Below are 25,572 nucleotides of genomic sequence, written 5' to 3'. Positions count from 1 at the left end.
TTTGTTTATACTAATATGAATAACATCTGTATTCATATTTCCTGAGCTCATCCTGTAAATTTGCTTATGTATACACAATAGTGAATATTTCAAAAGATATTATAAAGTATTATTTTTAAAGCAGTCTTCATTGTATGTAGCATTATTACTCAATCACACATTTTTGATAAATGTGACACAAAATGTAGTTTGCAGAATTGTCCCTTCCCCCAAAATACACTTGAGGCTATCCTACTTATCAGGCTCACATATATGGATATTTGAGAGGTCTCCCATTTCTTCATTATTATGACTTTTAATGACTCACCATTTTCCAACCTAATAAAAATAGTTAAGTTTTGTGTAGTAAGCAGTGATCAATGTAGGATTCAAGTATTTATGCATCTCTTATGTACATTTTTTAGTTGATCTTAAGATTGCCATATATATTACCAAGAGCATAACATTATAATGACTATATTATGATGTATTACATTATGTTACATAATATACATTATGTAATAATGTTATATGTAATTATGACATAATATAATGAAATATCTTTAACAATTTGCATCATTATTGTTAGCTGATGAATCATTCTCTTTCTGAAAGATTTCGCTCATTTGTAATATTCCCATTATGCTTTGAGTATGGACACCCTGAATTTATTGATTATTAAACACCAGTTAACTGGGGACTGCCCACAACTAACTCCTTTGCCAGTCCTCCAGTTCCTCCCCACTAATCTTCCATTCCTAATTTTGTTTTGGGTAAAGAATTTGGGTGATAAATTCTCATCAAAACCTGAATGCTCAATTTCATGCACAGCCCTTCGTTATTATAGTGCTTCCTGGGATGTTTTCCATGGTTAAGGGCTCATCAACAACAAAGCCCCTCTTTCTGCCTGGCTGCTTCCTGCCTTTGCTCAGGACCACAGTGCCTCCTCTCAGTGCATTCGCTGGTGGCGTGTTTGTGCATCCTGATGCTTACTCAGGCTCCCATGGTGCACAGTGAGGAGCTGACAGTTAAACTGCAGCCAGATCACTATAATATCATTGTTTGTAAAGAAAAAAGAGGGAAAGAAGGAAGAATGAAACAGACATGAGAGAGGCAATGTGGAGGGAAATAGAGTGGAGATAGACCAGAAGAGAGATGAGAAGGAGATGAGAGAAAAGAAGTTTGGGGGAGATATTTTGAATGTGCTAGTTCCAGTCTGTAAATATCCCCAATGATGTATGATTTTGCTCCATTTTCAGAAGGAAAAAAAATCTGCCATCTATCGCTCGGCTTCCTATTTCCCCCTCAGTTATATGTCAAGAAAAATTTTCGAATTCATTTTTACAAGATTTTTGAATTCTAAAATTTTCTTCCTTCTTCCAAAGATAGTAGGTAGTTTGGTATAGTTTATTACATGTATTACTATCCTGTAAAATATATTCCCATATTAGTCACAGATATGAAAGAAGAAACAGATCAAAAGAAAAAAAGGAATAAAGTGAGTTAAAATAACATGCTTTGATCTGCATTCAGAGCCCATCAGTTTTTTATCTGGATACAGATAGCATTTTCCTTACTTGAATCATGTTGTTGCTGAGAAGAGCATTCAGCATTGATTCTCACACAGTGTTGCTGATGCTGTGTACCATGTTTGGCTGCTTCTGCTCATTTCATTTTGCATTTGTTCTACACATCTTTCCAGGTTTCATTGAAATTGCCTGTTCATTCGTTGTTGCATAATAGAATACCATAATACGTAACAGAATAATGAAATACCATTACATTCATACGTTAGAGCCATTTCCCAGTTGATGGGCAGCCACTCAATTTCTAATATTTTGCCACCACAAAAGGTCTGTTAGAAATATTTTTGCATATGTAGGTCCATTTCCCTTTCTTATGATCTCTTTGAGACACAGACATATTATACAGTTTTATAGTCTTTTGGGGCATAGTTCCAATTTGCTCTCCAGATTGGTTGGATCAATTCACAAGTCCACCAACAATGTATTAGTTTCCCAGTATACCCACATCCTCATCAATAATAAATCACTTTCCTTTTCAATTGTAATAACCAATCTGATAGGTATGAGCGTGAGGTAATATCTCAAGAGTTGTATTAATTTAAGTTTCTAATACAAATGATTTAGAGTACTTCTACATATGCCTAAAAGTATCTTTGGTTTCTTCATCTGAAAATTGCCTGTTTATATCCTTTGACCATTTATCAAATGGGAGACGGCTTGAATTCTTGTAAATTTGCCTCAGTTCTCTATATTTTTGAGAAGTGAGACCTTTATCAGAAACACTTGCTAATAAATTAAGATCGTTTCCCAGAGTTCTGCTTTCCTTTCTAAGCTTGGTTGCCCTATAAACATATTTGAGCTGATAGTTCATTTCAAAGCCAGTGCAACATATTAGAAATAGTGTTGCAGTTAATGATCTTGAAAGTGTTAGTTTGGATCTTACAGTGGCTGAGCCTGTACTTGTTACTCATCCCCAATTTTATCATCTGTAAAATGGGCATTATGCATTATGCCTGCAACTCCATATTATGACTCATGAAAGTGAAAAAAGGTTTTGCATTTTAACAAAATCAGTATAATTAAAATGAGAAGAAAATGAGAAGCTGATAGGGAAAATAGTTGTATCCTATATAGATCTGATATCCAAGATATATAGGAAACAGGAATATATATATATATATATATATATATATATACACACACACATATATATATGTATGTATGTATTTAAAACCAATCTTTAGTGGATGAACATTCAAAAAACATGCAGAGACTGTTCTTGATGCAAATTATTTTCAACCATGAACGGATAGAGCTAGGTGGTGAAGTGGGTTTTTTTCCCCCTTTTCATCTCCCCTGAATGATTTGGCCTAAGACATCAGGTTTTAATTTGTGGGATGTAAAGCTGCATTCTTGGGTTTGTCAAAATGAATAAATTTAGTTTAAAATAACTTAATTTTAATCAATGAAAGAAAATAGATTCATTGTATATTTAGAGAACAGGAAAACCATCTACTATATACTTAAATTCCCTCTGTTTGGGGAGGAATATAATTATCCATTTATAAACTCATTTTGCCTTTGTAGCAATATTTCTCTATCATTTCAAGGTCAACAGCAATCCTCTGAAATAGAATTAATGGATGCATTATTATCTACATTTTATTCTCCAAAGTGTAGAGTGAGGTTTATGGAGTGTTCAGGGAGGACTAGCATCTTTGGTATGAGTATTGCAGAGCCTTTTCAGGGCTGCTCATGCACCTTTGGTGGTTATACCCCAGTCTCACCTATGGCTCCAAGAAGCTGTAGCATGTACAGCAGCTGCACCCTGGGAAAACTGTCTTAACAGGTAGGCTAAATCAGGTTGAGAGTAAGTAATGAACCTCAAACTGGACAATGAATACGCATGTGGTTATTCTTCAGAATCAAGGAACTGATAATTTTACAGAAGAAGCTGAATCTCAGAACACATAAACGTGGTACAGGAAAAATAAAACCAAGCTCCTTTTCCTTATGCTTGTATCATTTGTAAGATGTCTCAGATTTGGTAACATACATGAATATGTATGTTCTCATTATTATGTGCACATGGCACACTATCATCAACTATAAATGTCAAGAGCTGGAAAAGTGCTTGGGGATCTTTCCATCAAGTCTCCTTATTTGGTGAAATTAAAAAAAAAAAAAAGAGCTTAAGTGACTTGTCTGTGGTCACACAGAAGGTCATTACCAGTGCTAATAAATTCAGAATCCCAAATCCCTAAATCCCCCAGATCAATGCTTTCCCCATTAGATTCTGCTGACCCTCTTCATTTTTTTTTTCTGTTACCAGCCTTATCTTTCCTGTCTTACCTGCATTAATGATGAAGATTTCTTTTCCTAATTCTATGCATTTCAAATCTGAAAGAGACTTTTGAGAGCTTATCTAGTGACGATAATCTCCTTTCCTTTAGCTATATAAATTAACAAACTTGAAGACTTTTTTGAAATGACATTGTCATACCTCCAGGTTATTTAGTTGAGTTCCTCCTATTTGATATATGGTAAACTGATATATGGTAAACTATGAAGTTAACTTGCTTTTTAACAAAATGCATGCTTAATATTCAGCCTCCTTTATAAGGGTCCATGGTAGTGGAAGGAATCAGCTCTACTGTTTTGCTATCCATTAGCTCCCTCAGGTGGTAATTCTTGAGTATAGCCATACAGTTCCTTAAAAGTGGTATAAACAATCCCTGAAAAATTGCCTGCAATCATATAGTTGGTGTTGGATAAGTCCACAAACATCATTTAGCACAACTCCCTCATAGTAAAATTAAGAGAACCAGAACCCAGAAGGGTTAAGAAAAGAATTTATGAGAAATATTGGCAGAATCAGAATTCCAAATCTTTTTACACACCTTCTGTTCAATGAGTGTGCAAGGAAATGTCTTCATCTTCCCCATAAGTGGAGAATTTGGTTTTTCCTATTTAGTTTCCAGTCCAATGGAACAAGGAAATGAAAATTTATTACTAAAGACCTCAAACAAGATGTCCCTCTGCCAGTCTCCTGCTGCTAAAGAACTGCAAATTAGCCTTTATTGATATTTCTCTCGCTTAGGAGCATAATTCTGCTTTCTCCTTATGTTGCAGTGACCTTATTTTTAAACAGATGGAAGGCGGGGGTAGATAATATGGGTTTCTGTTCAGAGACAAAAGTAGGGCTATTTCCCTGCCTTGATCATAAGCCCCAAAGATCACCATGTTTGTCTCTGACTTGTGACTGTCTTATATTTCTCACAGAATTATTATCAAGATCTAATTATATAGGGCACATAAAAGTACTTTGAAATAATTTAGACTTATACAAAATCATAGCCGTGAAATGTTTTCTTTTCCTTAAAAAAAAAAAGCATATTCATTTCTAAATATATACCCTCTCCTCCCCATAGAACCTTGATAACAAATATTTCCAAAACAAACAAAAACTTTTCAGATAAACCAAATCAAAAATGTAACATTTGTGAAATATGTGCAACATTTCACACCCATGTTCTCCATTCTCTCCAGGGAAAAGTTATCAGATATACATGTTCTTAACTATTCTCTGGGACTGAGCATGGTCATTAAAATGGTACTGCTCTCTGCAGGTTGCTGCTCCATTCCAGCTCACTTTCATAGAGTGAATCACCCAGGGATGACCACCCAGATTCAAGTTAATTGGGGCATCCTAATTCCTAAAACCATCGCTCAGGAGCTCCCATGAGTGTTCCCCTTTGATAGCCAATTACTGTGATTAACTAAAAGCAAAGACATTTACTGAAATTGAACATAAAAATAGTAATGAAGTTATTTCTTCAATGAACCAAAGGTACATTCTCTCACAAATAATAACAGTAGCGGTGGGAATAATGAGCAGAGAGAGAATGCTGGGAGAGATACATTGTTGAGGACTTGCTCGAGTGGCAAAAAAGTTCATAGTGGTTTCCCAAAGGATCTGGTTTTACGCCTTCTGTCTTTTCAACTCTCTGAGATGACTTCTCCAACATTTTGAAGTCAAGAGCAGCACAGTCGCCATTCTACACTAGCCAAAAGCAAGCCACCCTATGAGGCTGTCAAGATGAATCACTATGTGCACTTTTTTTAAATGCATAAAAAAGTTTAAGCCATTCTTTATATTTCTTTGAGAGGTGATAATCAAGTCTGTGATTTGGAATCGAGGAACAGAGTTCAAGATATGAGTTCTGATTTCTGAATTTCCTCTTCTGCTAATTGAGGAAATTGAACTTGATGACTTAGAAAGTTTTTCAGTTCAAAATGTATCATTTTATAATACTTTACACTTACCAGAGTCTGAAAGGGGTTTACCGTTATGGCTCATTGTTTCTGTTGTTTCCAGGACATCATTTATTTTGATCCAGTGAATTGTTGGAGACTAAGATTCCCCTTGATGACTCCTTCTCCCCACCTCATACACACAGACGTGATTACACAGACTTCCATTTTGTTTTATTATTCTCTCCATTTACATTGCTGCATTATTGTGTACATTGTTTTCTTATTTCTACTTCTGTCCATGTTGTTCTTGTTAGAACTTCTTTAGCTCATGTCTTCCCACATTTCTCAGTATTCTTCAAATTCATTGTTTCTTATTACATATTAACACTATGTTACCAACTATTAATATTAATCCATTAATTGCTATGAATAATTATGAATAATTTACTTTAAGAACACAATTGGTGGAGAAGGTGCTGTAGTTTGCTTATGATTATATGGCCAGTAAGTGATAGAATTGGAATTGGAGTTAGATTTGAGTTCTTTGACTTTGATGTTGACTTTCTCTTTCTCCGATTGGAAGTATTGGAATGTTCGTGGACAAGAGTGAGAAGGGCAAGGGCAAGAGTGGGACAAAGAAGCATCATTAAACATTTACCGTGTTGCAGAATCTATGCTAAGTGTGGGGACACACACACACACACACACACACACACACACACACACCCTTGCCCTGAAGAAGCTTGCGTTCAAATGAAGTATATCACATATAACTACCTGTGCACACATAAACTTGTTTTTCAAACATATACAATATTTATGTATTGCTTTAGGGAACAGGAATGGTCTCTAGTAGAAAATGAGACTTGAGCTAATTTTTGAAGAAAATCAGAAGAGTCAAGAAGGCTGAGCCTTGTCATGAGTTTAGATGATGCAAGTGTTCATACACAGGAATTGAGATGATAAAGTGCAAGCAGCTGCAAGTAGACCTTTGTAGCTGGGTCTTGAGAGTATAGAGTAGGGAACAAAGTATAAGAATATTAGAAAGGAAGGACCAAATTATGAAGAGCTTTAGATGCTAAACAGAGAACTTGGCTTTTAATTCTGGAGAAAATAGAAACCAGCAGAGTTTACCAAGTAGGAGGCTGATCCAGTTATTCCTTTATCATTTTGACTTCTAAGAGGAAGATGAATTATAGTAGAGAGATACATGATGGAGGAAAATCAATTAGAGAACTATTGTAATAGTCTAGGTGATGAGACCTGTATTGAATGAGTAGAAAGAAGGGAACATATCTGAGAGATGTTTCAACAGTAAAAATGACAGTAGTTGTCCACTATTTACGTGGAATGGATGGGAGTAAGCTGTATATAATGACATTGAGGTTGTGATGGTATTCTCCACAATATTAAAGTTTGGGAGGATAGAGAGGGATGGAGTTTGATAACAAGTTTTAATAAGTTCTATACTGAACATGTTGAGTTTAAAGTATCTATGGAACATCCAATTCAAAATGTCTCAGAGAAGGTTGGCTTTGTACTGGCACTCTGAAGGGGGGAGATAAGAGATGTATGTATAGATCTGGAATCATCTGCCTAGTAATTATAATTGGACTTATGGGAGATATTAAGATCACCAAGTCAGATGAGAGTTCAGGACAAGGCCCGGGGATATACCCATGTTTATTGGGTATAACATAGAGGGAGATTCAAGGCTGAGAAGGAGTGATCATAGAGGTAGGAGGAAGCAACTTCTTGTAAACCGGGAGGGGAGAGTCTTTAACAGCAAAAATCAAGGACAAGGATTGAGAAAGAGTCATTAGATTTGGCAGTCTTAAAAGATCACTGCAGAGTGTAATTGCATTTGATAAACTGGGAAGGCAGACTGCAGAGTGTTTAGAAATAAAGGAAATGAAGGGAAGTAGAAGCATCTAGTATAGGGGGCTTTTTCAGGGAGTTTAGGTAAGAAGCAGAGCAAGAAGTCAAGTGGCTTTTGGAGTAAGTAGATGGTGCAGTGGGCTGATTGCAGGAAAGCTTGAATTGAAATTCAGCCTCAGACACTTACTGGCTTGGTGACCCTAGGGAAGTCCCTTACCACTGTTTGCCTCAGTTTGATAATCTGTAAAATGAGTTGGAGAAAGAAATGACAAACCCAATCTGATGTCTTTGCCAAGTAAACCCCAAATGGGATCACAGAATCTGACATGACTGAAATGACTAACAATAAGGATCAATTGGATTTTTTTTTTAAATGGGTACAACACTGGCATGTTTTTAAGCAACAAGGAAAAACTTGGTTATATTAAAGATTAGAAATAGAGTTGCAATGACAATAGGAATAATTTGCTGGAGAAAATAGGGGGTACTCCAAAACATACATGGAAGGATTGGATATCCCTTTATGAGAAGGGATATCTCTTCTGACAGGAGTAAAATAAGCTAAAGTGAGGGAAAATAGCTAAATATATTTTTGTACCCGAGGATGAAAACAGTTGGGGAGAAGCAGAGAGAGAAGGAAGGTTACTTGGTATCTTCCTATTAAACAAAGTGTTGTTGTTAGTTGGCATTTTTATTGTGCTTTAAAGTTTGAAAAATCTCTTTTAAAATAGTATCTCATTTGATCCTCACAACAACCCTGTAGGTGCCATTATTATTTCCATTTTACAGATGAAGAAACAGAAGCAGGCAGAAGTTATGATTTACCCCAGATCTAGTAAATAAATAGTAAATATTTATCTAGTAAGTAAATATTTAAGGCCAAGTTTGAAATCAGGTTTTCCTGACTTAAGGTCCAGCATTCTGTTTGCTGTGACATCTAGCCTGCTACATTTACTCCTTTAAAGAGAATATATATATAGCATACAGGATGCCCAATTTGGAGGAGAGGGAAGCCAAGAAGAAAACATGAAAGAGATGGGGCCCTCTAAAAGAGCTTGAAATTCATCTTTCCCCTTCCAAAGCTTGTCTCCTTTTCCCTTTGTCCAAAACCCCCAGAATCTGTTAAAAGTGGGAAGTACAGTCATTTCGGCATCACAGGAGCATTGATTTAGAATAAGAAGGGAACCTTAGAAGCCATTTAGTTCAAGCTCTTTTACATATAAGGAAACTGATTCCTTTAGGGATTTACTGACTTTATCCATGTTCACAGAGGTAGTAGAAGATTAGATATTTGAATTCAGGTCTTTTGATGACAAATTCAGTATATTTTACGTTATTATTTTGTTGTAATCATTTCAGTCATGTCCAACTCTTCATGATCCCATTTGGAGTTTTTTGGTCAGAAATACTGGAGTGATTTGCCATTTCCTTTTCAGCTCATTTTACAGAAACTGAGACTTATAGGATTAAGTGACTTGCCTAGGTTCACACAGCTAGTAAGTGTCTGAAGCCAGATTTTATTTTAAGAAGGTGAGTTTTCATAACTCCAGGCCTGATTTTCTATCTATTACAACCACCCAGCTGCTCCTATATTTTATAGCATATTATTATCATAAAGATCAGTCTCTTAATTTTGCATATGAGTAAACTGAAGCCCCAGAGAGTTAAAGTAACTTGGCCAGTGTCATAAAGAAAAACTTATTCACTTGTTATTGAAATTGAGGTTAAGCTGAAGTCCAAATCTCATAGACTCAGACTAAGCTAGGAAGGACTTTAGAGATCATCTTGTCCAACCTTCTTTAACAGAAAAGGAGTCCCAGAATTAAGTGTTAGAATTGGGAAGAGAACTCAGTTTTGACTGTCCGGCCAACCAAGCTTTTTGCCATGTTGTTGAAATTTAATCCTCTGAACACAGAACTGTAGTCTCAGAACTCAGAATAAGTAGTTCAACAGAGAGGGGAATCACTTTCCTGGCACCCTGAGCTTACTAACCCTCCTAGCTCCTATCCCACACTCATTCACTGGAGGATTTAAGTAGTGTAGGATGGCAAAGATTCAAGGGGGACAAAAGTCCCTGGGGTAGAGGGGCCAGTGCCCTCCACCTCTACCTTGGGCCTTCACCTATGTCTTTGTCACTCACCCTTAAAAAGTAGTATTTGATCCAATCATCCACACTAGTCTTCTGCCTAAGTCTCTCCTTCTCTTTGAGAAAGCTGCCTATCCTGTGTGCTCCCTTTTCCTCCTTTTACTTGCTTCTGAACTCTGTGTAGTCATCATTTATCTAGACAAATTGGGCTGTCTCTTGGATCTCTTGGTTGCCATGTCTAATGGCCTTTCCTTAGTCCCCGACCTCGTGGTGGTCTCTTCCATCATCTGTCCCCTCTAGGTTTCTGTGAGCTAATCTCTCCTGGCTCACCTGAGTTCCTGTTCATTTCTGAGTCTACTTTGTTGGATTTTCACTAGGCTCACACTCACCAACCCTGGCTGTCTTCCAAGTCTCTGTTCTGAGCCCTTTTTTCTTCTTCTTTTATATACTTTTCTTGCTTGGTGATCTCATGGGCTTCCATGGATTTAATTATCACCTCTATGCAGATGGTTTCCAAATCTGCATATGCAGTCTTAGTATGTCTCTTGAGTTATAGTCCCACATTACCAACTGCCTTTTGGACATCTCCAACTGTATGTGTCTTATAAATAGATCAAACCCAACATTCCTAAAACCTAACTCATCTTTACCCTCAATCCTCCTCCTTTTGCTGTTACTCTTGAAGCTATTGTCCCCTTAAACTCTGTCATCCTTTGTCCTGACTTATCATTCCCCCTACCTACCCAACCTGAAGTCAGTCTATCTCTCAGAGGTCCCCTTCTCTCTACTCACACAGTCAAAGTCGTCTTCACCTTCTTCCTGGATTGTTTCAATAATAACCTTCTAACTGACCTGGCTCAAGCCTCTCCCTTCACTGAGACTGTTCAACATTTCTTTCATGTTCTTCCTCTTCTCCTCTATGCCTTAATTCCCTTGACTCCCTTCGAGACAATTTAGATGCTTTCTACAGAAGGCTTTTCCCTGTTCCCCACACTGCTGGGAATGCCCATTCTTCCCAAATTTCTTGCCAAGTATTCCATATATAACTTCTAGGCTATCTACGTAGTTATTTATATGTTGTTTGCCTCGTCACAAAAAATTGGAGAGATTAAAGATTTGAAGATTTAGTTGATTTGAAGACATTTTTAAAAATTGACAGTAGATACCATATATTGCCTTTTTTTGTATTCCCAGCACTTAATATAGTGTCTGGCATATAGTAAGCACTTAATAAATGCTTATTGACTTTGAAATGAATACAAAGCATCATTCTTATTATGTAGTCACATTGAAATTTTAATGGTGCCCTACCCAATGTTTGGGTGTTCCCTCTTTTAATAGTGTTTAATGAATGATTCTTTATATTCAAAAAATCCTAACAAAAATTAAGAATGATCAGTAGAATTTTTTTAAAAATCAGTAGCTAACAAAGACGTACATAACTGACTCCCAATTAATGGTATAAATGGACAATGGCACCATGTATCTAAGGATACACTCCCCAGTAGAACCATCTTAAGGGACTGGCTAAACCAGGTTAAGAGTAACCAACAGACCTCAGAATTAGAGGAATGTCTATCCCAAGCATGTGGAGACCTCCCCTGACAAGAATGGGCAGAAGAAAACAGTTTATTCCAACACCCACAAAGGCAACTGCAGCAGCCTCAGTGGAGTGGTCAGAACTTGGTTGGATATTGAAGATGCTGGGATCATTCACTGAATCCTGGGTCATTCCTTAGTATACCACCGCTGGACTTCAGTGACCTGAAAAGAAAGAGACTGATGACTTCATACAGCTCTGTCTCACTTAAATCCAATTCACAAGCAAGTTAAAATATCACATCATGAAGTCCTTGGTCCTCCTTGAAAATGAAGGACCATCACAAGAACAACATGGGTGATTGAAATCTTCTACCATTTCCAATCTCTTATTGGTTCTATCCTTCCTTTCCTTCAGAAAATATTTTACAAAGAGAAAATTAGATTTTTATTTCATCTTTTGTCTTTTGCTTTTCTTCTGATGAAGATACAAATGATGAGCAAATCTGATCTCAAAGCCAGAGAAAAAGGCTTCAAAGATGCAGAACATCTGTATGTAAGGAAGAAGGTCGAGTTCTATAAATTGAACAATCAGTTCCAGAGTATCTTATTTGAAACCTTAAGCAAAGTATAGGGAAAAGAAATGTTTGAGGTTAGTGGACCCAGTAAATTCTATGTCATCACATTAAAAGCATGCTAGTATTTAAGTGCAGAAATGCAAGATGTGGCCAGAAGTGACGTGATTGGAAATTTTAGCTCTTTTTCCATTTAAACACACATACACACACATACACTTTAGATTGGGGTGTGGTAAATGTATTGTATTTTTATTAGGAGAGAATGAAAAAAAAATCTGATATCTTGGTTGTTTTTTGTTCAAAGCTAAGAAGCTCAGGGACACATGTTGGGTATAGGATATGTCCTTGCTGGTGCCTGCCTGGCAGAATGGGTTTGGTTCAATTCTGCTTCTATTAAAGTTCTTAGCCTAAAATTAGGATGTTCTCCAAGCCAGCTATGTATGTTCCTTAAGACAATGAGGTTTCCTATCTCTGGTACTAATTCTATGTTTTGTCCACATACAGAAGAGATTCAAATGAACCTCCCAAGAGTGAATTAAAATTTCTAGACCTAACTCCATCATCTCTACAGCCCTTCCTGCACTTCTTCCTTCTTTCCTTGTTTTGCTATTGATTAATCTAGTTAAATTAATTTTAATAGTAAGAGTTGAAGTATATTTAATCTCCAGAACTCTTCTGCATTTCCTCATTCACCTTGTAACAACAACCTGGTGATATTTAGCTAGAAAGACCAGCAGTGACCCAACCATAATGAGATGAGAGAATCAACGAATGATAATTTGACTAATAAAGTAGAAGGCACTTCGGGGCTCAGGATGCCCTCTACCCCTCAAAAAAGGGAATAGTCACTTAGATTCTATCAGGAAATGGAAGAGAGAGAGCCAGAGAGAGAGAGCGAGACAGAGACAGACAATAGATTTTGAGATAGAGATGTTGATTTGTTGTTGTTGGATGTTCAGTCTATTAATTGTGTCTGGTTCTACATGATCACATTTAGGGTTTTCTTGGATTGCAAGGAGAGCCAGAAGAGGGAGGTAATTCTAAACATGAAGAATAGACTATGGAGGAAGCCTTGATGATGGGAAATGAAATTTTGCATATGAAGGATAACACATAAACTGGCTTGACCAGATTACAGAAAGCAGGAAGGAATGTGCACCAGGAGCCAGAAGGATTTAGATTTTATCCTAGAAAAAAATAGGGAATCATTGCTGATTATTGAGCAGGGGAAAAACAAAAACTTTCTTGGGGATGGGAGGGAAGATAACACAGGAACTGGAGGCAAGGCTTCCTTTCTGGTTCTTAATTCCTTTAGTTCCATTTTATCAAATGTTCAGTGCTTTTTATAAGATGAAAACTCATTTTGTGGTTGTTTACTTTTATTGTTAATTATTAAAGTTAATTACATAGACTATGTTTGTTTAAAGGTAGTATCTTATAACTCTGAAACTTTGTGATTCACCCTAATACGCATCTTTCCCCTACAACCCCTACATATGCTAGGAAAGGCCAAATGTCTATTATCAAAAATGAGGGCTCTTAGATCTGCAGGTGAAAGAGACCTTAAGGGCCTCCAGAACTAACCTTCTTATCTCACAGATGAAGAAACTGAGACCCAAAGAAGTGAAATCACTGACCAAAGATCCTATAGGTTAAGGAGGCAGCAAAGCTGGCATTAATTTTTCAGTTCTCTGACTCCCAAGTATGGCCCTTTCCACCAATAAGCCTCCCCTTCAGTTTGCCCACAATGATTTTTAGAGTGCATACCAAATAGAGATTATCAGCATAAAAATTGCCATTTAATAGAAGAATACGTTCATTTGTCAGTGACTTTCTTCTCAAAGGGGAGAGCGTGGCAAGGCAGTGGAAGTCCATGCATTCAGCATTTGGGTGGGATGATAAAAAAAAAAAAAAAAAAAAAGAAGATTTGTATCTGGAGGAGAAAAACCTTAACCTGTCATTGTCCCATATTTTAGCTTGATGAATTGAATATGTATAATAAAGGATGCTGAACATTCAGCTGTTTGTTCTAATCCTCTGAAGGCATTAGGATGCCCAAACATCGGGCAATGAAGTGTGTAACTTTGGAATGAGGTCCGCAACTTCAGAAGGAAGCCTGTGGGATGCTTGCACATTGAGCAGTCTTGACAGACTTTGGTTCAAGTCCCAGGCTGACTGGCCAGGTCTAGATGTGATTTATAAAGCACAGCAAATACAACTTTCCTTACCTCATTTAAGTATTTCTTAAATTACAAAGACTGAAGTCTGCAGAGGCACTCTAGCCAAGTTTTGCTTTCACTCAAGTAAAACATCCTGGCACCTGTCACGGGAAGAGTCCAGGGTATCATAATACATTGTGTCTAATGTTTCTGGACACTTGAGGATTTGGAGTGCTTCAGAAATATTAACCATTATTTTCTCTGTTTCCTGCTTTTCAACAGGTTCTTGGAACGCCCAATGAGGATACTTGGCCTGGAGTCTATTCTTTACCACATTTTAAGCCGGGTAAGTTTGTTTAAGCAACTACATCCTCTCAAGTGCACCACCCATTATGAGGATACGCAAATAAACCTTTTCCCACAAGCTCACATCAAACCTCAAGTATGTTCTAGTCTGTGTACGGTGTGGATCTCACTGATGTTACATCATGGCTTTTCTGGGTAAAGTAGGTTGGCTAGCTGCTCAGGTGAATTCACTATTTGTTTCTCTGAGGATCTCATCCCTTACTAGGTAAGGATGGTTTTGAAAACGATTATGCTGCTTCATTTTTCAGTAGCGATACAGTTCTGTTTTCTGTCCAGCTAGGGCTGGTTTGGGCCAATATCTTTGCACTCCAAAGAAACATCTGTTCAGTTTTATGGTCATTGCTAGTTGTATTGAGGCTCTCCCCAGATGGACACATCTGAAGTCAATTCTGGTTCATGATGAAGCTGGATTCCATATTCCCCAGCCTCTCCACACTTTATTCCTATTACCTCTCACCTCTTCTTACTTAAGGAGAGTGGAGAGAGAGCAAAATTGACCTGTTATTTTCCATAGGAAATTTTTGAGAAATCAAGTCAAGAAACACTTGTTAAATGCCTACTGTGTGACAGACACATAGGCTGGAGACACAAAAATTGACCAAAAAAAAAAAAATAGTCCCTGAAAACGCCTAGTTACAAACAAGATGGATATTCCGCTTCAAAAGTCTTAATGCATTATGGAGCTTCAGTAACTTAAATGATATTTGGCATATAAACTTTAACAGTTTAAAATGTCACAAAGACTTTTGGAATACCCTGGATGCAAGATAAATTGGAGATGAACTGAGAGGGAAACACTAAAATTAAGGGAAAATTTCTTGTAGAAAGAGGGGTGACCTTTTGTAGGAAGTTTTAGAAGGTAGGAAAATTGAGAGAGAGAGAGAGAGAGAGAGAGAGAGAGAGAGAGAGAGAGAGAGAGAGAGAGAGAGAGAGAGAGAGAGAGAGCGCTCCAGGTGTTGGGGGACAGTTAGAAGACTGAGTTCTTTGTGAGAGGACCAGTATGGAAGCCAGTGTCCTAGGGTACCTTTGAGGAATAATGTGTGAGAAGGCAAGAAGGAACAGAGTATGAAGAGCTTTAAAAGGTAAACAGAGAATTTAATTTCATCCTGGAGATAATGGGTAGATACTAAAGTTGATTGAATAAGTGGTAGAAGCATGACACAGTCAGGAGTCTGCTTTAGTAGAATCATTTTAATGGCTGTGAATGAAATATAGACTGATGGAGAGAAACTTGAAGCAGAGAGGTCAACCAGGAGCTATTGAGAATTCATCAACTATTAGGTGAGAGCTAGAGATTGATAATCTGGTGGAAAAATAAGTGACATTTTATTTTAATCACAACTTATTTTTCTGGCTATGGATGAAAGCCTTGTTTTAAAAACAGACTGTTAAAGGAAGGAATAAGAAGTCTATTAGTGTGGCTTTCTGGGGGTAATCTTTAGTATGCTGAAACATATTTGTGATGTCATCAATGTGAATCTTTCTTCCAGTGACAGCAAGGGCAACCCCCTACCTGCCCACCCTATTCCATGTCCTCTACAGGTTCACCACATTCTTGTACTAGTGGTCCTCCTTTTTCTCACCACTGCAGGTGTATGGGACACTGGCAGTCTGTCTGGAGTGCTTTTGCTCAGCCCTTTTTTCTCTTCCCTAGCCCTCATTTTCCTGGTGACATCTTTTACTTCTCCTTTAGAGTTTCTCAGTGGTTCCACGGGACAGCCTGCCCACATGCCTATCATTTTTTTAAAAAGATACACCTGTTTATTAGAGGAGCATGGGATCATTAAACAGAAAAATCTTCAAATCATGAAAGTCAAAACTATTCCAACTTTTAAATAGTTCTCATTTCTTAAAATATATTCCTAAATATCTGGAGCCAGAAATCAATCTCTCTCTCTCTCTCTCTCTCTCTCTCTCTCTCTCTCTCTCTCTCTCTCTCTCTCTCCCCACTCCAGTATCAAAGCAGAAATCTTATATGTGCACACATATAAAGTTATATACACACATATATGCATATTTATATATAATGTTTCTGTTTTGAGGTTTAAATATAATAACAAACAGTAATAATAATAAAAAAAAAAAACATGGCATTGCCTAACCTTAATTGCTGTTGTCCTAATAAGAAAAATAGAAAAATAATCCATTTCTTAAAAGCAGTCACAATTTTCCTGGACAGTAGGTGGCAGTCATGAAATTTCCTTTTTCACGATTATACTCAGAAGTGTTTCTAGGATTCTGTAGTTGTCTTTTTAATTTTTTTCAGGAGGCCCAAAAGGGTTTGGAATTGAACAAAAATACAGTGAAATGAGCTATTTGTAACATGGTTCCTTTGTTGAGATCTTTCTCCTTTTCCCCCCTCTGCTATAAAACATGGATTGTGAAACATAGACCCACCATAAAATTGCTGAGAACAATTGCGAGGAAGCTCTAAAATTACCCAATTCTGTGAAGGGAAAAGGGGCTATGGATAATTTCTGTACAGGAGCCAATCTAGTTCCTTTTCTCCTAGTCTCTCTTTTAGGGGCCATAGGAATAAATTAGCAATCTGAACGGATGGTTGAATTGAAATGCTATTTTTATCTTCCTTAACTTGGATTGTTTTCTCAAAATGGATACTGTTCAGTGAACCCTTTTCCTCCTCCTGTGCTACTCCAAGCACTTTATTTTTTTTGTGTGTGCTTTTGCTAAAAATCCTAAATGCCCTCTGTGTTCTGAGATACTTTAGAAGTCCCACAGATTTGGGGACATTGGATTTAAATAAGAAACATTCTCTCTGATCAACTTGTTCCAATAAAGTACATCATGCTTGATCAACTTTCTCATCTTGGAAACCTGAAGTTCAGCATTTAAAAAAAAAAAAAAAAACAAAAAAACACGTTAAGGTCTAAAGTCCAAGTCTTAGGAAAGAAATAGAGTGGAATGTGAAAGGTAAGACTTATCTGTAAAATGAGATAGTTAGATCAAATTATTCCTCAATTCTCTTTAGCATCATTCCCTTGGAGGAGATCCAAGTCACACCAGATTTAACCTCACATGACTCTATGGCCTTCTTTTATGTCATTGATATCAGAATGTATTTTTGTATTGAATTATGTATTTTATTTGAGCTATCACAAGGGATCAGTAGATGAAACCAACAGATATCCAAGAACAGTGTTCCTATAGCCAAAAAAAAATAGATTTACTTGAATATATGGAAAAGGAATTTATCAAATATTAAGGCAGTAACCTGTAAGGGCCCAATGTTAAGTGTTTCATATGATACTCATAGCCATCCTGGGAGATGCTGTTGTCTTCCCTTTTTACACTGAGGAAACTGAGGCAGACAGAGATCAAATACTCGGCTAGAGTTATACACCTAATAAATATCTGAGGCTGCCTTTGAACTCAGGTCTTTCTAACTTCAGTCTCAGAACTCTATCTGCTTGCCACCTAATTGGCTAACAGGTTGTCCTAGAAGTAGAAATGAAAGGATAAAAGAAAAGGGCCATTTAAAAAAGCTGCTGGGAGGAGAAAGAAATTAGAAACTAGTAGGAAGATGGAAAAGAGAGGTGGTTATTCTTTATTGTCTTCAACATTTAACGAGTGTCAAATATACCAGAATGCATCAAGAAAGGAAACATGTATTATACATCCACTCCATGCTCAGTCATTTATAAATATAATTTTGTTTTATCCCTACAGCAATCTGCTGTTATTATCCCCATTTTACAGATGAGGAAACTGAGGTAAAATAATAAGGTTGCCCAAGTTCATATAGCTGATACATGTCTCAGAATGGATTTGAATTCAGGTCCTCTTGACCCTTTTGGAAGAAAAGACCTTAGCCATTGCATAAAAGGAGAAAAAAAGTTGTAATAATGATCTGAGCCAACAGTGATTTTATTATCACCTCGAGTTCTCTTAAATTTTGACAGATGCTTTCTTTTGTTGTTTAAGACTTTAAAGATCATCCACATTTTATGATTTTGGGGTTGGGAGGTGGAAGGGAGGGAGGAAGGCATCAGTAAAAAAATTTTTTTTAATGTTTGCAATTGAATCGATCATTTTGATGGGAATGCTCTCCTCGTTTTGTTATTTTCTTGACCTTAAATTGAGTTAACACTCTTGCTTCTAACATTCCTTGAACTAATTATCCAAAAGGTCAGTTATTTTTTCCTGAGTGTATTTAACACAGAGAAGACAAAATGCTCATTTTGAAAAGAGGTCTTACTTTCCAGATTTCTGACCTTCCCTTTGTTCTAAACTGGGGTAGTTTTCTCTAGGGATACTCTAAACAAAGAGAGTGGGAGCAAATCATCTGCCAAAAGGAAGTGACTTGATTCAAACAAGTTAAGTGTACATATTTTAAATAAACTCTATATTACCCACTACAAAAGATGGATGATTAGATTATAGTTGAATCACTGTATGTCTCTTCACTCCTCATAGGCTCTGTTATACTCTCACATTTATTCTAACTCAGTATTCCTTAACTCCAGTTTATTCCCATAGCAACCTTACATCACATGCTGCCCTCTGATAGTCCATAGCCCAGCCTTTAAAAATGCGCATTAAAGAGGCTAACCTGGGAACTCTAGGTTCTTCTGGATTCTATCATGCCTTTAAATTTAAACCCATCAAAAAAGAAATAGACATGATTGCCCTCCCCTCCCATTGGAGGAGAATAGTGGTGCTGTTGTGCTTGGAATGGGGATTGCCTCCCTACTTCTCCCCCCCCATGACTTTGTGGTTCATGGTCATTTAAAAACTGGCATCTTCTAATACACTAGAGTCTCATTATAATGCTGTCCTCGGGGTCCAGGCTGTGGGGACCACCTTTGAGGGTAGAGGTTAGCATGAGGTCTTCTTAGCACTTCAGTAATTATGGCCAGATGGATGAGTTAGCTCTCAATCCTTACTCTAGGATAGCTCGAGTAGGTAAGGCTCCGTGGTAGAAAAGCAGCCCTGGCTTTTTCTTATGTCCTGGCATTCTATTATCAAATCCACTCACAGGGTAATTAATTTTTCCTAATGGCGATATCGATTGTGACATCTAATAGTGATAACTTAGATCAGTGTCAGAAAGTATACATATATACATACATATATATATGTGTGTGTATAGATATATCTATATATATAATACACATATATATCTGAGAATGGAGTTGATTTTATATATACATATATACATATATATATATATATTTATTTACACATACATACACAAGCATGGATATACACATATGTATATACATTGATACAAGCACATCTATATGCACAGATACTTGTATGTTTATTTTATATCCATACACACATTTAATATATTAATATATTTAATTTATATGTGTGTATGTATAAACAAAATTTTACCCACATATATACACACATCTTAGATTTTATGTGAGTGCAAATCAGAAGTTTCAAAGAAAGAGTTGGTATCATCAAGAGTCCTGAAACTCAGGAGATGGTGGAAGTGCCCCTTGAATGAGATTTTGATTGTTCACCATTGTGAATATGCCCTCCAAAGATAAAAGGCAGTAGGGAGAGCATCTAAGGAGTCCAGGCACTAAGAGCTTTCCAGTGAGCTCATGTTGAAAGCACATATATAAAAGATGGAAGCAAAGTCACCTCTCCAAGGATGTGTTTTATTTGTTAAAGAAGGATTGGGATGTATAAGAATAGTGTAAAAATCCCAAGATGACTGAATCCCAGAAGATACTGAGACTTATGAAAAATGTTTTAAATAATAACAACATAGGAAAAATGAGAAGCAAAGTAAAGGATCTCTGCTTAAAATAGTATATCTAACATCATTGGGGAAAAAAAGTAGAACCATCCAACTCCAATTCTTTTTACTTTTACATCCAAATTCTTGATTGGAAAAAGTTAAACCAGCATAGTTAAGGAAAAATTAAAAGCAAAGATAAATGAGGAATTAAAAAGAGCATTCCTAGCCCTTCCTTAAATGAATTTGTCTCCCAGTTTAGACAAGGGATGCCCCTCCTCTCCTCCCCTTCCTTACCCTCCTCTCCCCTCTCCTCTTCTTCCTTTTCTTTTCCCTTCCATTTCCCTTATCTCTCTGACCTTCATATTTTCTTTGTCTATCTTTACAAAAATCTTTATGAACTTGAAAGATAATGAGGTTAAGACTAGAGATATGACTATAATTTACATATTATGCAAATTATACCAGTGATTAGGCAAATGAACACTGACCTTCAGCTTAAAAATTTTATATGCATAAGACCCATGTGCAAAGTACCTTCTATCTGCTTGGTCCAGGCAAGGGTATCTAGGATCCATCATTTTCCTAAAGTCTTCCAGCTAGATAATGTTTGTTGAATCTGTTAAGAAGTCTAAATAGTTAATGAAAGTTTATTATAGATGTTGATTTCATTAAAATGAAAATTATGAGACAGCAGAGTACTACTATTTATAAATAGCTGTTTTTTAGTGCATTGGACTATTATTCTTACATAATCAAATTGCAGTTAACCAACATGTCCATTTTCTAAGATTCTAAATTTTTTATTGTAAATGTTTATTTATATTTATTGTAATATTAATCCAGCCTTGTTTTATGACCTATTTGTTGGTCATTTTTATGATGGATTTAATATTGACATAACCAGTGTTCTTTAAGAAAAACAAAATTTTTAAAAATACTCAAATGCCAGACGTTGCCCAGGAAAATGGATCTAGTCCAGAGTGGGGGCCTGACTCCACCTATTTTTGGCTATTTCTTCTATAGAGCAACAAGGTCACCAACAAGAAATATGTACTATTGACTTTCACAATAAATTATTTCTTTAAAAATATACAAAATATACACGGCCACTCATTTAGCCAGAACAAAAGGGGAAGCCAGTAACTGCACCAAGAGTTACAAATGCACAGGCCTGGAACTTTTGCTCCCCTTCCTACCTCCACTGGCTACCTCATTTGTGCTTTCCCTTTTGAGTTGGTGCCTCTGTATACTGGCCTTATCTCTCCTGCTATAGTATCCTCTCCTTTATCCACTCCCTCCATCCTCCTACTCAGGCTTTCTCTGATTTTCAAAGTGAAAATAGCTAGTCTGATAAATTAACTCATGGTACTAATGAGCTAACAGGAGGAAGTTGTAGGAACCTCGTGAGGGGGAGGGCCCTCTTCCAACCCCTTGCCCACAAATTCATTATAGATAACAAAGGCTTTCTGAAAACAAATGATTATGATTATGATGATAAATGGTTGAATCTTTCATTTTATTTAATTATAATGAATTATGGGAAATTATATAAAAATATAAATGGTGATGTTGGTATAAAATCTGGCATCAATTGGAAGGGTGCAGCTATATATATATATGTATATTTATTTTATATGTTATATTCAGGAACATCTTTGCCCCCCCCCCCCCAAAAGACTTTTCTCCCTTTCATACTTTATTAAGATTTTTTTTTTTTTTTTTACTATATCTGCTGCTTTTTAAAAACAATTTTCCTTTTATATTCACTAGAGGGCCTACTCTAATTCCATCACATTATTTGCTGATCATAAGAAGAATTTGAATGTAATACTCAAAGTCAATGATAGGTTATTTTTTTAAATTATTCATATGATTGCTGCATTTTGTTTCCTTTCTCTGTAGTGTTATCACTGTTTCTGTACTTTGTGCATCTCTCTCTCTCTCTCTCTCTCTCTCTTTCTCTCTCTCTCACACACACACACACACATATACACATACACATATACACACAAAGCTCTGTAACTGTAATTCTTGATGGAATTCTGGAATTTGTTTTTAAAGGAGTGTTTTATAAGCCCATGAAAAATTTGGAGGGAAGAAAAAAGCTACAATAGGGATTTCTTTAGAAAACTTGTATTTGCCTTATGAAATTTATTTAGAACAAGAAATAGAAAATTATAATTGTTCATTTTGTAGAACTTTGTATTCTTAAAATAATTTTTAAAAACTTATGTATTAGGAAAATTTTCATGAAAACCATTTTGAGCATCATATAGTTATAGTTGCCACATACTGACTTTAAGCAATACACTGGTTAAATATAAGATGCATTTTTGCCACTAAGCTATGAGTTCTCATTTTTCTGAAGAAAGGAAAGAATTCAGTGCCTTGTTCATTTGTGTACTTCTGACTAACTTGATATTTATGTTGACGGTTTCATTTTGCCCTTTGGAATTACTTTCAGAAGCTTTGGAGTAGTAAGCATCCATTTACGTGATGATAGAATTGTTAAGTAATATTAGGTTCTGCAGACGGAAAGGCAAAAGTGAAACTGATGTCACTTTCATGAAACTTACATTCTAATGGAACCAACATATACATGAAAGAGTCAGACATGATTCACTAAACAACAAAAATATAATAATCATATGCAGGAGAAATATAAAACAGATACAATATAAACTCTCGTTCAGAAAGCACATGACTACAGCAGCTAGTTTGCTCAATAGCATAGCAGTATAACACAGTATATAGCATAGGATGATGATGGTGGCGGCAAGATGCTCAGCAGGAGAGCTCAGCAAGCCTGGATTCTAGTGGAATTTGGACAGTGGGACAAATCACTTAACTGTCTACAGCCAGATCTTGTCCCCCTTTATAAAAGAAAGAGAATAGGTGGATGGGCTCTGCAGTTTGCTCTAGTATGTAGAATGTGATCCATGGAGAACGTGGAGTCAGAGAGGTGAGACTGAAGACTTTTCTCCCTTTAATACTATCTGCAGTTGCACTGACAGCCTCTCCTAGCCATGGAGCTGTTCCTCAAAGGGAAGGAGGACTCTCTGCATTCCGAATACTGTTGCCTGCCTCCAATGTGCTAGGAAGAGGAGTGGGTTTGTTGGAATGAAAAAGTACATCCACTTAGGTTAATTAACACATGGAAATAACCAGAATGAGTGGCACACAATGTTTTAATGCCGGTGACTGTTGTTTGCCCTTCGTTCTCAAAAAGGACCATAACATTGGGGGGAGAGGGGGATGCCGTGACATGCAGTGAATTGGATTTCAGTGAGGGAGGGCTGTTCAAGGTCACCTGCCTCACTTTCCCCTCCAAAGCCATTGGTGTCCAGGGGCCAGATATAGAGCAGGATGACTAAAGATGGCCTGGATGCCAGTTAAATAATCAGCTACTATTGTCTAGTTATCCAGCTGGTAGAGTACTGGCCTGAAATCAGAAGGACTCCTCTTCCTGAGTTCAAATGTGGCCTTAGCACTTACTTGTTGTGTGACACTGGCCAGATCACTTTACCCTATTTGCCTTAGTTTCCTTATCTGGAGAAGGAAATGGCAACCACTCTATATCTTTGCTAAGAAAACTCCAGAGTCATAAAAAGTCAAATATGATTGAATAACAACAAATATTCCCTGTCTCTGAATAAAGGAAATCAAGTCAAGCTATTAACATGTTCTTAGTGGCTTCTTCTAGACCATCCTGTCTTTGTATCAAACAAATACAATGAAATAATGAATTTTTTCTTTCTTGGAGAAGCATAGCATAAAGGGCAGTCTTAGGGAAAAAAAAGAGATGTGGGTATCCATTTCCTGTAGACACTTATTAGCTGAATGACCACGAGCAAGCTTGCTCATCTCTCAAGACCTTTGCTTCCTCATCTCTAAAATGGAAATAGTGTTTGCACTATCCATTGCAGTGCAAACTTTAGGATGCTTTATAACTGTGTTGTTGTTATGGATCGAAGAACATTCTTGGGGGGGGGAACTCTTGCTTTTCCTCTAGTTTAGATGCAATGTTTATTTTTCCCCAATAATTCTCATGGCAGTCCAAATGTATATATTCAGCTGTCTGCTAATAAGCTCACTTGTGAATTCTGCTGAAATTTCCTTCCGCTTAAACCTGTCCTTGATGCAAGACTGTCAGAAAGTGCCTCTTTATCAGTCAAATAATGTTTGCAGTAGAGATTATGATAGAGCACAAGAGTGTGTGTGTGTGTGTGTGTGTGTGTGTGTGCGCTCAAGCACATGCTATCATGTGCAAAGATAAATTAACTAATGGTAAACCCATAAGAGAAAATGCAATTGATATTTTTCTGAGGAGAGAATATTAATATGGAACCTTTTTTTCTTTGTGAGTTAGCCTCAGACGTCAGAGTTTGTATATAACAAATTAGGGCAAGGCTGCTTGTTCCAGTTAATTCTAGTAGAAAATGATATAAAGGGTTGGTTGCAGAATGGATAGAGCTCTGATCTGATGTCAAGAAGACCTGAATTCAAATCCTTCCTTGGATATTTACAAGCAGTATAACCCCAGGCAATTTACCAAGTCTATGAGTATATCCTTATCTCAAAAGGGGATTGTAAAAGAATCCACTTTACAAAGTGGCTGAGAGGATCTAATATATAATATAAAATACTCTGTGAACCTTAAAAAGTTGGAGTGGATGGCCAATGAGATACTTTCTATCTGCTCTAGGTTTTTTAGAAAGCTTTAAAGTGAATCAGGAATCTTTAGAAGAAAGATACTTGTATATAATGTTAGGAACTCAGAAAGTCACAACAATGTAGAATAGTTTATAGGATAATTCCAGGATCATAGATGTAGCTGGAGTGGACCTCAGAAGCCTTCTAATCCAACCCTCTTGCTTCACAGACAGTTAATAAACACATGCATTTTCCTCCTATTATATTTCATATCCAAAGGCCAAATGTCAGAGTGTTAAATTAAGCTTTAGATATTGATCCAAAGTGTCAATAAAAATATTAACTGAGATTGATTCCCTAGACTTCTGAAGTAAAAAAAAATCATACTTCTGTGAAATAAAATATACTTTCATTTATTGAGGACTAAAAATAAGCTTTCACTTTTGAAAAAAATTATCCTCATTCTCTCAAATTGGCAGGATGTTTAGTGCCACAACTGAATGCTTAAACATTGTTGGATGTTTAGTGCCACAACTGAAAGCTTAAACATTTTTATTCTTTGTTTTTACACTGTAACAATATATAAATTTATCAAAGATACCTGCTACTTAATTTATTTTTAATTTCTCAAATTCTGATCCTAGCTCAACTATCCACTAGCTATATGACTGAACAAATCCTTTACTTTTTCTGTGTCTTAGTTTATTCATCTGGAAAATCTCACAGTGGCTTGAGTACTGGGCCTGGAGTCAGAAAAATTCATCTTCCTAAGTTCAGATCTAACCTCAGACACTTACTAGTTGTGTGGCCTGGTGCATGAGATTCAGTAGACCTG

General features: G+C 36.6%; 1 protein-coding gene across 1 annotated transcript in view; it reads left to right on the top strand.

Annotated features, from left to right (window-relative positions):
* Nucleotides 1-25,572, top strand: part of CDK14 (cyclin dependent kinase 14) — a 545,438-nt gene that overhangs the window by 429,723 nt on the left and 90,143 nt on the right. The window contains 1 exon segment of the mRNA XM_052000624.1: nucleotides 14,285-14,348. Within this exon segment, the coding sequence (XP_051856584.1) occupies nucleotides 14,285-14,348 (64 nt within the window).

This window comes from Antechinus flavipes, chromosome 5, assembly GCF_016432865.1.
Source record: "Antechinus flavipes isolate AdamAnt ecotype Samford, QLD, Australia chromosome 5, AdamAnt_v2, whole genome shotgun sequence".
NCBI classification, from domain to species: Eukaryota; Metazoa; Chordata; class Mammalia; order Dasyuromorphia; family Dasyuridae; genus Antechinus; species Antechinus flavipes.
Note: the sequence above shows the minus strand (reverse complement) of the source record. Positions and strands in the feature narration are given on the sequence as shown.